This window comes from Parasteatoda tepidariorum, chromosome 4 (genome assembly GCF_043381705.1).
Source record: "Parasteatoda tepidariorum isolate YZ-2023 chromosome 4, CAS_Ptep_4.0, whole genome shotgun sequence".
Lineage (NCBI taxonomy): Eukaryota > Metazoa > Arthropoda > Arachnida > Araneae > Theridiidae > Parasteatoda > Parasteatoda tepidariorum.
Genome location: NC_092207.1, coordinates 14,588,733 through 14,604,526, shown reverse-complemented (window position 1 = coordinate 14,604,526; position 15,794 = coordinate 14,588,733). Strand labels below are relative to the sequence as shown.

At 27.9% G+C, this 15,794-nt stretch overlaps 1 protein-coding gene across 2 annotated transcripts in view; it reads right to left on the bottom strand.

The window, feature by feature from the left end:
• LOC107441418 (anillin) overlaps positions 1-15,794 on the bottom strand; it is a 41,519-nt gene that overhangs the window by 19,871 nt on the left and 5,854 nt on the right. For both annotated transcript variants that reach the window (XM_043040658.2, XM_043040663.2), the window contains exons 4-11: positions 12,596-13,032; positions 10,201-10,327; positions 8,932-9,258; positions 7,687-7,901; positions 4,501-4,759; positions 4,282-4,397; positions 2,683-2,958; positions 815-950 (exon numbers count right to left, since the gene is read on the bottom strand). In XM_043040658.2, coding sequence (XP_042896592.1) covers positions 815-950; positions 2,683-2,958; positions 4,282-4,397; positions 4,501-4,759; positions 7,687-7,901; positions 8,932-9,258; positions 10,201-10,327; positions 12,596-13,032 — 1,893 coding nt within the window. The remainder of the gene's footprint in view (positions 1-814; positions 951-2,682; positions 2,959-4,281; positions 4,398-4,500; positions 4,760-7,686; positions 7,902-8,931; positions 9,259-10,200; positions 10,328-12,595; positions 13,033-15,794) is intronic.

Genomic DNA, 15,794 nt, shown 5'->3' with positions numbered 1-15,794 from the left:
AAGGCTGCAGCTTTTGTGTCTCACCTTGAGTTAGCATTTATCATTCAAAATGTTTTGTCAAAGTACAAAAACTTTTCTTTTCAAATTACTGAACAATTATAGATAAGTTATAGGAAAGCTTGTGTAAACTAATTTAAATAACTTATTAATAACAGTCAAACAAATAGAAAACTATACTAAATCTTTTTTTTTTTTTAAACTACAGTAGAACACTAATTATCCCAATGCAGATTTACCAGATTGTCCAATTATCTGAATTGTTCAAGGATCATCTGTTTCTTTCCACCTTATTGGAAAAAAAAATCGTGAAAATGCTTTTTATTTTTAGAATAACAGAAAGAGGTGGAAAATTGCTTCCTTTGTGCCTAAGTGACATTGAAAAGATCCTCATATTCTTTTTGTCCAGTTTTAATGTGGGTGGCAAGTAGTTTCATATACGAAAACAGAATTTCAATGGAATTCAGAAAAAATAAAAACTTTCAAAACATGCCATTTGTAATATGCTGTCATAGGCACTAATAGAATTGCCAATACAAAGCCTGGAAAAAGTGTAAAAGGAAGTTACTTAAAAGCATTCACATAGCCATTTTTAAAAGTTGTTCAATTATCCAGATTGGCATCAGTTCGGGTTGGTTCAGGTAATCGGCACTCTACTGAATTTTGCAATCAAAGAAATTTTAAGATAGGCATGCATGCATTAAAAACAAATTTCAACTGTGCAAAACATAGATACTACAAATGTTTTGTTTGCTAATTATTACAAAAAAAATAAATAACATCCACTTAAACAAAACAAAACCACATATAAACTCACTTGCAATGAGTAGAAGCCTTTCTCCTTCAACTTGTTCAGTTGAACCAGAGAATTCCGCTGTAGCATGGCACAAATTCAAAGCTTGACTAGTTTGTCCAATAATGGTTTGTTGTTTCACAATCTCTTCTTGATAAATCTATTGTGAAGAAAAATAGAAAACCTTTAGATTAAAAGTTGTTCACTAGAATCAAAACTTTAAGGTTCTGGTGCGAGCATATTAACACTTAGCATACCATAGCCGGTCAAATGACCGTTTAAGAACATTTGTATCGAAAATGTGCTTATCATCTTTTTATTTTTGCACAATTGAGTTCATGACTTTTCGTAAAAATTACATACAGTTAATATTATTTATTTATTTATTTTTTTTTGTATTTTGTTTCCTTCGAATAATACTTGTTGTATACCTATTTCTACCACGACCGGTCATTTTACCAGGAGAACAATTTATTGCTCTATAAGGTGATCTGATCAGAAATTACAATGTAATGCATGTTTAACGTATTGCATTTAATTAGTTGCACATTTTTTCAAAGACTGTTGCGTAGTTAATTCAATAAGAATAACCGTGAATTCAAATTTCAAGAAAGTAACTAAAATTTTAGATTGGCATTTTCGTGTAAGAAAAAGTGGCAAAAACTAAATGTTTCGGTAAGTAGCTTATATATTATTTTGATAGCTTTACTTCATTTCTAACTAACTGTTAGTTTCTACCCAGAAAAATTTCAAAACAATCAAGACAGCACAAATTCTTAGAAAAAATAATAGTAATTATAAGAATTATAATTCTTTTAAATATTTTCAACTATTTTTTGTAAAAGAAAATGTGAAAACTTTACTTTGATACTATATTGAATTTAATTTTTTTAAAATTTAAGTTATTCTTATAATGCTTCTAAACGTGTATTGGTTTCCTTAGTTTCTACCATTTTGCCCAGTCTCTTCCACTTAGTGTCATCCTGTCTTTTTCAGTGTTCTTGAAGAAATAGGTTTCTTCCATACAAAATACTAATCCTGATTTAAATCATTATCTTATTTGGCTCTTAAATGTCACCTAACATGAGGCGACATTTACCAGTCCACTTATTCCTCAGTAGACGGTGCCATAAAAAATAAAAGGCCTTTGTCACAAAGTCTTATAGGGTCTTTTTGCCTTTAAATAGCAAATACCAGAATAAATGTGAAGCTAAAATTCCTTGACTAGAAATTACACAAAAAGGAGAGCAAATGAGAAGGAAAAAAAATAAATAAAAAAAGTATAATTTAAATATGAGAATGAAACATAACTTATATTTATTTAAAACAGTCTTGTCCTGTTGTAGAATTCTGGCAACATTGTTGCAGAGCATTAGAGTTCTTGGAGAAATATTTTTTATTTGGAAAGAGCTGTTTTTTTTTTTTTTTTTAATCTGCAGAATTTTTCGAAATATTTTTTTCTTGCAGAAATATATTTAAAAAATGCCTTTCTCCCATATCGGAGGTGGAATGAAACATTTTTAGAGCAGGAGAATATAACCAATAGTATTTGAATATACATTCTTTTATATTTAGGTTTTAAAAAAAATTCTTACATTTATAAATAAAAGAAATAATAAACTGATCCATTGTATAAATGAAGGATTTTTTTGTAAACAGAAAGCACTTCTATTACTTTAAATTAGTAACATATATATTTGCTGCTATTAAAAATGTCTTTCAGAAAGGTACTAGTACTGGACGGAATTGTCATAGAAAGCTCAAAAAAATTCTGCCACAGGGCATTCTTGTATATTGAGGTTGAAAAGACAATTTACAATTAACTTTTATGTTACATTCTTCTAACAAACAAATTTGAAAACATTCACCATAAAACTGTACTGATAACTTACCTTGATTTCTTCCTGAATTGAATCTTTCTGATTATCAGCAGAAGGAGTAGAAACTTGCTCTCTCCTTACGATACTTTTCATAGGAGGCGTCTTTGTTTCTTGTCTTTGCTTCCTGTAAAAACTGACGGTGTACAACAGAGGAGTGGCGGAATTACTTTCACGAAGTTCACTCGGCAAACTTTTGATAAAGTTTTCTTCACTTTCTTTGGAACTTTCCGGATCATAGGAAGAACCCACTGAGCTGCAGCTGCTAGGATAGCTTGGTTGTGTCCCAACCTATAAATAAGAAAACATTTAATTAATAATTGCTAATAATATATTACTACTTAAAATTTAAAAATAAAATAATTTTTTAAGTTATAAAATATTAATAATCTTATATTCTTATTAAGTAAATTTTTTAACAAAAATAAATACTTTATTTTCAATTTAAAAAAAAAACACAAATGAAAAAATAGCTGACTATAATATAACAAACAGCAGTTACAAATTTGAAGGGAGAAGTTTAGCATTAAGTAACATAGACATGCCATTGCAAGACATTGAAATTTGAAAAATGGAATAAAGGTAAACATAGCATTATATAAAAATAAAACACCTTTAATGTTTTTAATTTAGAATAGGGGTTCACAACCTTCTGATTGAAGGGCCACTAACACAGCATGTTGACTAACGAAAAGTTGCACGTACATTCACACATGTTGACAGCAAATACGGAAATTTTTTATGTAAATATCAGTGTTCTAAGCGCTACATTTTTTATCAGTGAATTTAGTAATATATTTGCAGAGAATTAAATACTTATAATTATTAGAACTCATTCAAAAATAAAAAACACCTATTTATATTTTTTTATAAAAAATTTGCCCTTTTATCAAAAAATTGTATCAAAAAATTTTATCAAACCATTTTACAATTATCAAAGTATTGTTTAATTTAAATATATCACGCAATAATGAAGTTAATTTTAAAATAAATTTAAATAACAATTATTTAGGATGAAACCAGTAAAAATAAAGCGAGTCTAAAAGTTATTAATAAAAGTAACATATTCAAAATATTGGATTCTTAAATACTAGAAATCGTGTGGCAATAACCACTGAAAAAGCGAATGAGAAATAAAATAGATTTACAAAAGGATTCGTGCAAATTGAGCTCGTCAAAAAGAGATGAATCAAATGTGAGACTCAATATTTTCAACATCTTTTTTATTTTCATAATAAAATTTGTATTCAAAATCTCAAATGGGATGCGCAATAACAGTCAGCGGGCCACATCTGCAGATTCTGCACCCAACTTAAAAATATGTCTTGTAGCAAAAATAGCATTTAAAATACCAATTTTTTTCTGAAATTCCCAAATTTCTAATAAAAAATTACATAAATTTTTGTTAAATTTGTAAAAGCAAAACAAAGGAAATATTTCACTTATAATACAGTAAGAAATAAAAAGGAACTTACATATAGGAAAAAATATACCAAAAAAAACTTTTTATATTCAAAATAAAAATTGATCAAAACAATTAAAAATATGCTTAGGTAATATTTGAACAGCTACTGTCAAACATAATTTTATTTTCATTTTAAAAATTATACTTACAGATCTAATGTCAGTTGAAATTGTACTTTCAGCATAAGAGCTCCCATCAGACAAAGAAGTGGCATCGCATGTATCATCAGTATAATTGTCTGCCTGCCACAAATTCCTTTCTTTTGCTGTTATTAGTTTAATTACATAAACAAAATTACAATTATAATTAAATTAATCTTAAAATATTCCAATACAAATCTATTTTTTTATTTAATTTAAAATACATACTTGTTCCAGAAATGCATGGTTTGGGAGCATGAGAGCTCCCAATGGGAAAACCTTTGGGCGATTTGAAGACATTTTCGGACGGGGAATCACTTTCATGATCAGATTCACTATATTCCGTTTCTGTGATTTCTGTATTGTAATTAAATTCTGACTCCGATTCTCTCTCATATTTTGATTCGGTTTCACTTTCATAACCATCCTGATCATCTTCAGATTGATACATATCACTTTCTGGAATATCTTGTTTCTCAGTTATATCCTGAAACAAAGCCAATATGCTTTAAAAATAAATAAGTTCTAAACTTACCGTATTTTAAAAAGGTGTAACATAATTAAATGGAATATAATAATCTACAGGATAGCTAGGACCGCAAAGAACATTAACCCTTTAGCTCCGACCGTCACATAAACGTGCCAGCAAGAGACGCACTGACATGCTTGTGTGCTAGAGCGTTTTCTCGCTCACCCCCGGCCATCACTCATTTGTGCCAGTGTCCTTGAACGATTCAAAAAATAAAATTTCTGCCAGAAGATGGCATTGTATGTCTATTTGATTTCAGATACATGTAGATTTGACCTTCTACTCAAAATGAGAGTAGTATGACTCACATACACATGGCTTTTGGAGGGAAGGAAAGGAAGAGAAAGAAATGTTTTATGACAGCTCTTTAAATTCGTGCGTGGTATTTGTTTACAGTAAGCAAAGGAGGTTGTTTTTTTTTTGCCATAGCATTGGGTATTCCGATTTGCGGTCCAGTTTTTAGTGCAATATTAGTGTTTTCAAATTTTTCATACGAAAAAATTATTTTAAGTCATATATTTAGTTTTCAGATATATTATGTTAAAAGTTATTAAATGGTAAGTACATAATGAAAATAAAATGTGTAAAATATATATTTAAACAAGAAATAACTTAAGTAAATAAAATATCTATAGAAATATACATAAAGCATATGTCATTTAAATACTCTGCAGAACATTATTAAACAACACGGTGATATTTCGGTTATTTCATGGATTGAGGCTAAACAGTAAAAAACCCTCCGGCCCTGAACAGACACTCGCGAGAGAGACTGCAGGCCTCAGCAATAAGCGTGCGCTTGCGCTTCCCGTCGCAAAAGGGTTAATGCATAAATGCTGAAAACGATAACATTTTTCCCTTGGAAGCAAGAGCAAAGCATACATCTGAAGCGAATGAGGTATAAGTGAAGGTTTTCAATCCGTCATAATACTTATGTTTGTTGGTGTGTGAAAACAGTTTGAATTCAGGAGAAAAATTTCAAGGAACATTTCTAAGACTGTTTGAAGTTTCTTTTCTAAATTTTTATTCTAAGTATGTCAGGTTGTCATAATCACACCATTTAAGAAGCTTTTAAATTTTCTTACACAATTAACTGAAAATGATTCAGAAGATGATAATAACAACATTGTTTTAGGTTTGAGTAGCGGGGAAGAACGCCTGCCTTCTAATGAAGACATTTTAAATCCTGCTACTGAATAAAAGTCAAAACTTAGACAGTTCCTGAACGGTTGCTGGACCAAGCCATCGCGGTAATGATAATTTTTCAGGTAAAAATAAATTTGAACAGAAAAGCACATTACGCGGAAGGAAATCTGAAGAAGAAATCAGCCATAACATTCAAAGTTAAAAATAATGAAGTTTGAAAATATGGGACAGTTTGGAATGTCCCACAGAAGAAAGTTGGGGACCCCATTGCATGTTAAAATCAATGTTATGAACCAAGTCCATCAAGAATGGCTAGAGACGTTTCAAAAGATAAATGGATATTAAAGCATTAAAAGAAATGTTCTGACGATGAAGTTCATCAACAGATTCATGAAAATTAATGGAACATAGAATTATAAAAAATTGATACTTTATTTTTACATCAATTTTATATGCCCATTTTGTATTGTGAAAAAGGATCAAAACAGGACAGCCTGTAGCCAATGGATTGGGAATCACTGTTATTCTAAAATACAATACAATAAGACAAATTTCGAGAAATAATGAAATTCTTACACTTGACAAAATAATACGCAAAAATTACGAGAGTAAGACCAAAATTTAACTAATAAATAATGACATTAATAGACATATATTTAAATACTGTATGAAAATTAGTAAAACAAAACTAGAAACACTATCTTTTGAGGGAAATTAATAATATTAATATTTTATAATTAGGCATTCAAAAACAACCATTACCTATTAATATATAATTATTCTTCTCAAAATTATAAAACACAGGTAAATAATAATCTACATCACAAACAAATATTTCTGAAAAAGTGTTAAAATACTACAATAAATTGTTTAAAAAATAGTAGTTAAAGATTTCTCTTAGTGAAATGATCATCAACAGCTATTGGAATAGTATTTTCTAATAAAAAGCTACTAAAAATTACTTCAGCACAATAAACACAGGAAGCGCGGTTGCAGCAATCAGAATAAGGGATTGGCTTAAAAGCAAACATACTGCAATTTTATGAAAATTCCGATTTCTTTATAAAAATATCAGATCTTCAGATTTGATTTAAAAATTAGGAACAAATCCAAAAAATTCAGAACAGTTGGCAACTATGTAATATAAGAAGTATATTCTGTGAAATGCTGATTACCTTAGAAAAAAATTATTTATCCTAATTAAATGTCTGTGCTTTTTAAATTTATCTAAAACCAAAATGACCCGTCTGAAGTTCTACGTAATGTATTCAAGTCTTGTAATTCTAGCATTGATTGGTTGGTTGTGGTGTTGGGTTGGTTGACTTGTACTTTTTAATCCAATCACAGGAGAGGGGTAAATAATTTTAAGAGTCTTTTTCTAAATTAGATCAGACTATTTGACTGCCACTTAATTGATTATCAACCTGTTCTTGCAAAAAAGAAAAAGGCAAAAGGTGAGGAAGTGATCAAAATTTCTATTATTTTGATGGAAGTTCCTTTATTTCATGCTTTTTAGCAGAGAAGATTAATACTATTTTGAAAATTACTTCGGAAAATCAAAAACTTTTCAAGAACCCTATCAAGAAATTTAAGGACTTTCAAGGTTTTTCACAAGTACCACGGGAGCCCTATTAGTGTAAGTTTATGTTGCATACATATAAAATAAAACTGAAAATCAATTTTTATAAGCAAATATTTCAGCACAATAAAAAAGGTTTTGATAAAGTAAAACAACATACTTCTTCAGAATGACTATTTCCAGACTTAGAAGAAGCAGAGAGCTTTTCCCAATAATTTACTAACTCAGCTTTATCTTTCACTTCTTCTTGTTCACTTACATTTTCCTCTATTTGCATTTTGCTGTTTACTCTGGCTAGCAGCATCTTTTCAACAGCCTGTGTGTCAGTATTAATCTTTTTGATAGGGGAAGCTTTTACAATAGGAGAACCCAAAACTGCAAAAAAAAATATAACAAATGAATTAATAAAGAAAAATATTAAAAAATCATTACTTCATTTTCCTACCAAGGGATTTCGTGATTAAAATGCCAAGTTCTTTGATTAAATTGATTATTTAAGGTTAAATTTATTAAAATCATCTGATTTTATTTAATCATTGATATAGATCAATGTTTCCCAAAGTGTGGTATGCGTACCCCCAGGGGTACAGGAATAGTTTAGCGGGGGTAAGCGTTCTTATGCGAAATAACTTGCAACAAACGAAAATTTACGATTAAGTATTTTTCTATTAGTTATTTTTTGCTGAGCTAACAGTTAATAAGTAGTGGTGTCAACTGCCAGTAGGGACTTTTGTGTAATTTTTTTATAGTAAAAAATACATTTATTTTTCTCTTAGTGGTACACAGCGTTATGAAAAATTTAGAAAGGGTAGACAAAAGTCATAAGTTTGGGAAACACTGATCTACTTTGAAAACTTTTATTCTGTATCATACAAATATATATTTAAGTTTGTGTTTTTTAAGTTTGATTACATGAACAGGGATTTCATTCAACCTAGCGTAATAAGTTTTAGAAATAAATAGTAAAAAAAAATCTATGTTAAAAAAAATCTGTAGTGGAGTATAAAAAAATACCGAGGGGGTAAAAACAATTCCTTGGTTTCTCAAGCTGATTTTATTGCATTTATACAATTTTTGCAAATTTTATTAATTTTTTAGTTTAAATTATTTTGAATCAAACAATACATTACAAAACACAAATACTTGTAATTTAAATTTTTAAAAAAAAATTAAATTAATTATTACAAGACCAATTTTTTTTGAAAAATTATTCGTAATTAAGTACCTCAAACATAAATTTATTTATTTTCCTGACTATTTTTGGGAATTTAATTAAAATTACAAGAAATTTCCAGACAGAAAAAATTCCATGTTCTCCCTTTTCTTTGATTTGTGGCAAACCCATGATGAAAAATAAAAATCTGATTTAAAAATAAATATTTAAAAAAAAATGATTTTTACAAACCTTTTGTGCTTTCTTGTTTCGGTGTCTTTTCAGGTGTAAGCAGAGTCTTCAATGGACTTCTTGCATTGATACTAGCCATTGTATTTGGCTTTTGAGGCGATATATTTTTTGCAGTATGTGCTAGAGGTTTTGAGACTAAGCTTCTCTGAGATGCATTTTCAAACAAAGCCGCTCGCTGTGCAACAGAGAGCTTGGGCTCAAAAGAATGTTCTTTAGGCTTTGCATTTTCCAATTGAGAGGCCTGTTCAAACAGAGCTCTGCGGGCAGACAATGGAAGGTCAGTGGGATCAAAGCTTCTGTTCAAATCCTCCTTTACATGTTTATCTTCTGAAATAACAGACACAATTCGTTATAAACATATACATTTGTTAATTTTGGAAAATATTAAAAATTATTACCTATTTTAAACATCAAACATTATTAATAACCTGGCAATAAATGCTTCCTTTTTTCAACTTTTATTTCTCTCTTCGTTTATATATATATATANATATATATATATATATATATATATATATATATATATATATATATATATATATATATATATATATATATATATATATATATATATATATATATATATATATATATATATATATATATATATATATATATATATATATATATATATATATATTTGTATATATATATATATATATATATATATATATATATATATATAAACTTTCGAATTTGTATGAGCAAGAAATAATTACTCTACAATTGACAAAAAAATCTTTAAAAAAATACCCAAGCAATTTTTTTGACAATTTAGAATTGGAAAAAATAATTTTTTACGAGCAATTTATTTCACTATGCTTGATATAAAAAATTTAAAAAAACACTTATATTAAAAAAACAGTGATTTGCAATGAAATTTAAACTAATTGAGAAAATTTTAACAAAATATTTAAAAAAATTAACAGTTAAAAATTTAAACCTGTAGTAAACACAAGCAATTCTACCTGTGTGCAATTATAAATTAAATATAATTTTTTTTAAACAGAATAATTAGAAATATAATTATTTTCTTTCTTTTATTTCTCGTCTAAAATTTTTCTTTTTGCTTTAATTACTCTTAAAATTGCTTAAGAAGTAGAAAAAAATTATGGAATAGCAACAAACAAAATATTGTAACTCTTGATAGTTAAGGGGAAAAAAATCTTTAACTAGCACCTCTATGCATTTTAAAGGCATTTACATACATTAATATTTTTAAGGGATAATTTTTCAGTCGCTAATAACGAAAATAAAAACAAAACATACTGAATTGTTGAAGAGAACTCTTTACAGAATTATTTGAAGAATTTTTATTAACAGGTCTATCTTCTTCGATAAATTCTCTATTTTCATTTAGTCTTTTTTTGGGAGGTTTACCAATATCTTCACTCTCCTAAAAGGGAAAAAAAGGCAAAAACATTAAAAAAAATTTATTAAGCTAAGAAAAATAAACAATAACATTTTCAAGCATTTCTACCAAAACACACAATAAACTAACTTGAGATGGGACGTTTTTAAATTGAAAATGAGAGATGAGCATCGGTTTCATTTTGTTATAGCTATTACTATAAAAAATAAGAATGCAATAACCAAGGGCCCATTGCACTTGGTCATTGCAAAAACACATTAATAAAATAACTACTGCCAAAGAAAAATTCAACATCCCAATGATAAAGAGTAGTGAAATATTTTCAGTGATTATGCAAGACTTCAAAAAATTTACACGCTCTTAAGATCCACGACTCCCAAATTTTCAGATCCTTATTTACTAAAAGTGGGTCGCTATCTAATATAACATGCTTACTAAAAATTCTAAATTTTTAAAAATTAGAGAATTCTATGTGAATTTGAAATAATTTAAAATATCAAACGCAGTTTCAAAAAGAAAAAAAATTTAGACCTGCACAAAAATTTAAATTTATTCTTTCTACTTTAAATATTAATAAATCTTTTTAAGGCATGGCTTAAGGCAAGGCTGCCTTTATAAATTAAATCTTTAAGCACACTATTTAATTTTATTTCTTGCAGAGGAGAATTAATGCATCCCATAATTGCATAAACTTTTTTTTTTGCATCAAAATAACAGTTTTTGCTGGATTTGACGTAAAGAGTGCAGCTGAATCTCTGGTTTTGAACAAGGTTTAAAAATACCCAGACTTTTTTGAAAAAGCTAAGCCTAACAAAACCCCAGGCTTCCGTCGGACTTGGGGGGGGGGAGAGAGAGAGAAAACATTGCCTTTTTCAGATACAGTTTTCAAAATAAATAGTTTGCTATATTGTTGACTTCTTACTGATACATAAAAATTTTAAATTACTAAATTCAAAGATCGAAAAAAATTTTATTGTTAAACACAGATTTTAGATTGTTCATTGGGATAAAATTTAATTAATTTTAGTTCATTGGGATAAAATTTAAACATATGCATTTTGCTCAGTAGCAATTGCAATTTGATATACATTTTTGTTTTTAAAATTCATGTTCAACTTTCAGTTATTATAAAAATTGGTTAAATATTTTGCACTACCCAAACTATTTTGTTAATAAATAATAACAAATATATATTCATTATTTTAATTATATATTTTGACTGAAAACAGTTTTATATAAAGTTTATTATATTTGTAATAACCTCATTAGGCACTGTTTTAATATTACAAAAAAGTTATGTTACATACAAACTTCAATTTGCTTTTAGAAAAATTTTACATATTCGTAAATAGCAATACCAAGACAGTGTTTTCACTACAGCGCGAGAATCTCGCATATTTTTTTCTTTTCTCGTATTAAAAAATGATTACCGCGAGAAATTCGCGCATTCTATAAATCAATTTCAAAATTCGTGAATTTCTCGCATTTTGGAAAAAGCTTCGAATTACGTCATTTAGAATAAAATCCGTTTCACTTTTCTTCCTGGATCTTCATTATTTTCAACACTTGCCCCGTTATCCAGCTTCCCTATTTACCAGTAGGCATTGTTCAGAACCTTTTCGAACAACAGAACACAACCCCTCCGAACCACGGAACCCCTTTCAGAACACATTTCTCTGCAACCACGTGTTTACTGTAGGTATGGTTTTTCATGTAAGACGTTCAAATTTTTTTATGCGCTAATGTAAGATGGACAAATACCTAGTAAAGGCAAAATCTTCTATGATGGTGCAGCAAAAATATTCAATGCTTTAAAAAATAGAAGACGTTGAAAATGTATTATAACAAAAGAAATTTTTTTTCCAAGTCTATTTGTATTTTTTCAGTTTTTAGAAATCTCACTTAACTTTTTGAAATCTCACCCTGTTTTTGAGAAAGGGTGAGAAATTCTCACCCATTTTTTTTCTATGATGAAAACACTGCAAGAAGTGAAACGTCTTGGTTTTGAACATTAATGCATTTTAATACTATAAAAGCTATTATGGTACTATAAAAGCTGACATGGTAAAAAAAATCCCATTTTCAAAAAGGAAAATTAAGCACTGCTTAAAAACACCTAATGAATGAAAAAAGCACCTTTAAAGGCTCTTAAAAAACAAAAATCTAAAATAAGGCCTCTTTAGAAACGCTATGCAAACTGCATTATATTTATTTGTATTAAAAAAAGCAGGAAAAAGTAGTAAACATCATAAAAAAAATTACTATTTCATGACAAAAGCTAAAATCACTTACCAATGCTGCTTTAATAGCTTGATCCCAAACACCCAACTTGTTTTTAACTGATTTTGAACTATTATCAAAGTTCTTTATTTTTGAAGGTGAAAGCAATCCAGGTTTTGACACAGAAGCAACAGCCACATTGGGCTTAACATCAATTTTGGAAACATTCTCTGAAAGTGTCGAAGAGGCACCTGGGAGCAGGTTTGAAGTAGTACTCACAGAATCTGGTGTATCAACTGAAGAAAGCTTGGAGCGAGCAGCGGCCACAAAATTGGTCGAGTCAGTTGGTCTATGAAGGTCATCCTCCCACTGGTTGATATGTGCAGCTAAATGAGCCAATCTAGCTTTACGGCCAGAACACAAGTCACTACTATTTGTAGAAAATATATATTTTTGATTATCGCCAACTTCAGCTTTAGATGTCAAACCACTGGCAGTGATGTCCGAATCTATAACAAAAGAAATGGAAGATTAATATATACCATAGCTAACATTTAAAAATAAAAACTAGAGGAAATTTTTAAAACATAACTATGAACAAGATTATAGAAAAAAAGGGAAAGAGAAAACAAGAAAATAACCATGATATGACCATTTTTTTGCTGGAAGAAAATGATCATTCTTTTGCAACAACTTCCGGGTTAATTTAACATTCATGGGTTTTCCTGAAAATTCATTTCGTACTATTAAACAATATTTATTAAAAATGATATTCAAATTGAAAAATGAGATGGTATTGTGGGGGATCATCTCTTAAACCATCACATCTTGATCACAGGACAATTGTTAGGTATTATCATTTGTTGTTAACTTTTGTTTTATGAAACAAAATAAAATTTGAGGAAAACTCCTGATCGTTTCGAGTTTTCTTTTAAAAAATACAAAAACTACTTACTAAATTGCTTGAAACTTTTTAAATTTTAAAGATATTCGAATCAAAGTTATTTCATTAGTTGCCAAACACAATTCACTACAAAATTAAGAAATTTTCGTTTTTAATTTTTTTGCATATGCGCAGTATGAAATAACTACCTTTTAATTACCTACTAATAAATCTTGCTCCATTTTTAACAAACTTTTTATTTTAAATTTTCAATAAATAATTTTCAAATTAATTTTAAATTGCTCTACAAACATTTCTTGATTTTATTGAATATTTATAAAATTGTAGCAAAAAAATTTGTTTCTTATAAAAATTTCTATCTATAAATATTTACTCTAGGTTTATGGAATTTTACGCAGTTTTTTTAACTGACAACTAACGTAATTGATGCAAGTTACAAGTTTATGGCTTAACTTTCTGGCATAGGGTGTTCAAAATACTTATCTTTCACAATTTATACTCGGTTTCAAAAATCTCTGAAAGCTTTAAATCTTATTGTTAAATATGAACAATTGTGTGAACAAAGCAAACATATCTTATAAATTAATCCTTTAAGTATTTCTTGAGAAATTTAAAACAATATCAAAAACTCAAAGTGCCTTCTATTATTGTAGGGAAATGTATACATACATGTACATTATAATTATTAATATTTGCTATAACTTGGAAATAATTATATTCCAATCAGTTATAAATAATAAACCATCATATCTGCAAATAAAGAAAACATGGGTTAATAGTATTTACCAACATAGCTGCCAACATGGATAGGAAAAAATCCAGTAAATTTTATGAAATAATATTAATTTTATGATAATTGTTGCATAATGTAATAAATATTTAACACATAGGGAATTTTGGGGATTTTTATGGTGATCAAAATAAAAAAAATTCAATATTTTCCAGTTATGATCGACATTTAAAAACAGACTTGAAATGTTATGTATTATGTATATACTCATAATTTTAAATATTAAAAGACCAAGTCAAAGTAAGACAGTTAAAATATTTTTTTATTTACTTTAAAAAAAAAAAGAGTTCAGAATAAAAATAAAATGGAAAATTCTATAACTGAGGTTCGCTTCATTATGTATTAGTAATACTTATTTAAATATTCAAGCAATAATCTGTACAAAAATCCTATTTCAATAGGGATTTTGTTATGAAACCACTCAAATTTAGGGAATTTTCAGAAAATGCACAAAAATGATAATTTTAATTATACCAGTAGACCAGGAGAAACTGGAAAAAACTAGTCTACTGGAAAATCCAGTAGAATTGACAACTATGTACCAGGTTTTTCCCATGTCTTGGTATAAACTGTTGTTTAACCAGTAAAAAAAAAAAACATGAAAGAAGGACTAAGTTTTGTCCTTCAAATTCTTTATCAGGGTGGCCACTCAAAACAGATTTCAAATTTCCCTGATTTTTCCAGGTAAAAATCTTAAAATTTCCAGGTTTGTGTTTTTTTCCTTTATTCTTATAAAGTGTAGGATGTGTACAAGAAAAGTGTCTGTATTATAAAATATCTTATTCAAAAAAAATTTTTTTAAGCATAGCTTGAAAAAATTTTAATTTTTTTATTATTTTTAATGTTCTGGTACAACATTAATTTTTAAAAAATTACGACGTGGAGAAGATAATATGTTTAGCTTGCAGAATATATTGTTTTTATTGAATAATTTTAATTGTTTTAAGTAGTATTTGCTCAAAGTGTACCTACAAAATGACAAAATCAGAATCACCAATAAAACTTTGGATAAGGATTGTTTAATATATTTTCATTAAAGAAAAGAAAACCGTTTCAGGTGATTATATATCAATAATTTTTAATAATTACAGAGGCTCCCAAAAGTGCTCACTTACTTATAACTTATATTGAAAGAGAAAATAATAATTCAATAATTAAAATGAATATTTCACAATGGGTATTTGATAATAAGATGTATAATCTATTCTTAGCAAAACTGCACGGAATATTTTAAAAACAAAGCAAAAGTTAATTTTTTAATCAAATAGTAACAAAAATGTTACCCCACGAAAGTCATCGTACATTTAAATGTTTTGGATCTCAGAATTAAAATTATCGTCAATTGCTTTTTTTATTTAATTATTTTTCATTTCTTTATTAGCAATTTAGTATCAAACCTATAATAGCAAAATTATATTTTAATTTTTGCTTGCTAACTCCGTAATATTTTATTTTATCATTTAAAAATGACTTGTGGTCGTAATAGAATAGACCAAATTTGATTATTTGTCTTCATAAGAGGTAAATCAGTAATGAATATGTTAAATTAGTTTACTGTATTCAATTGAACTGTGCAA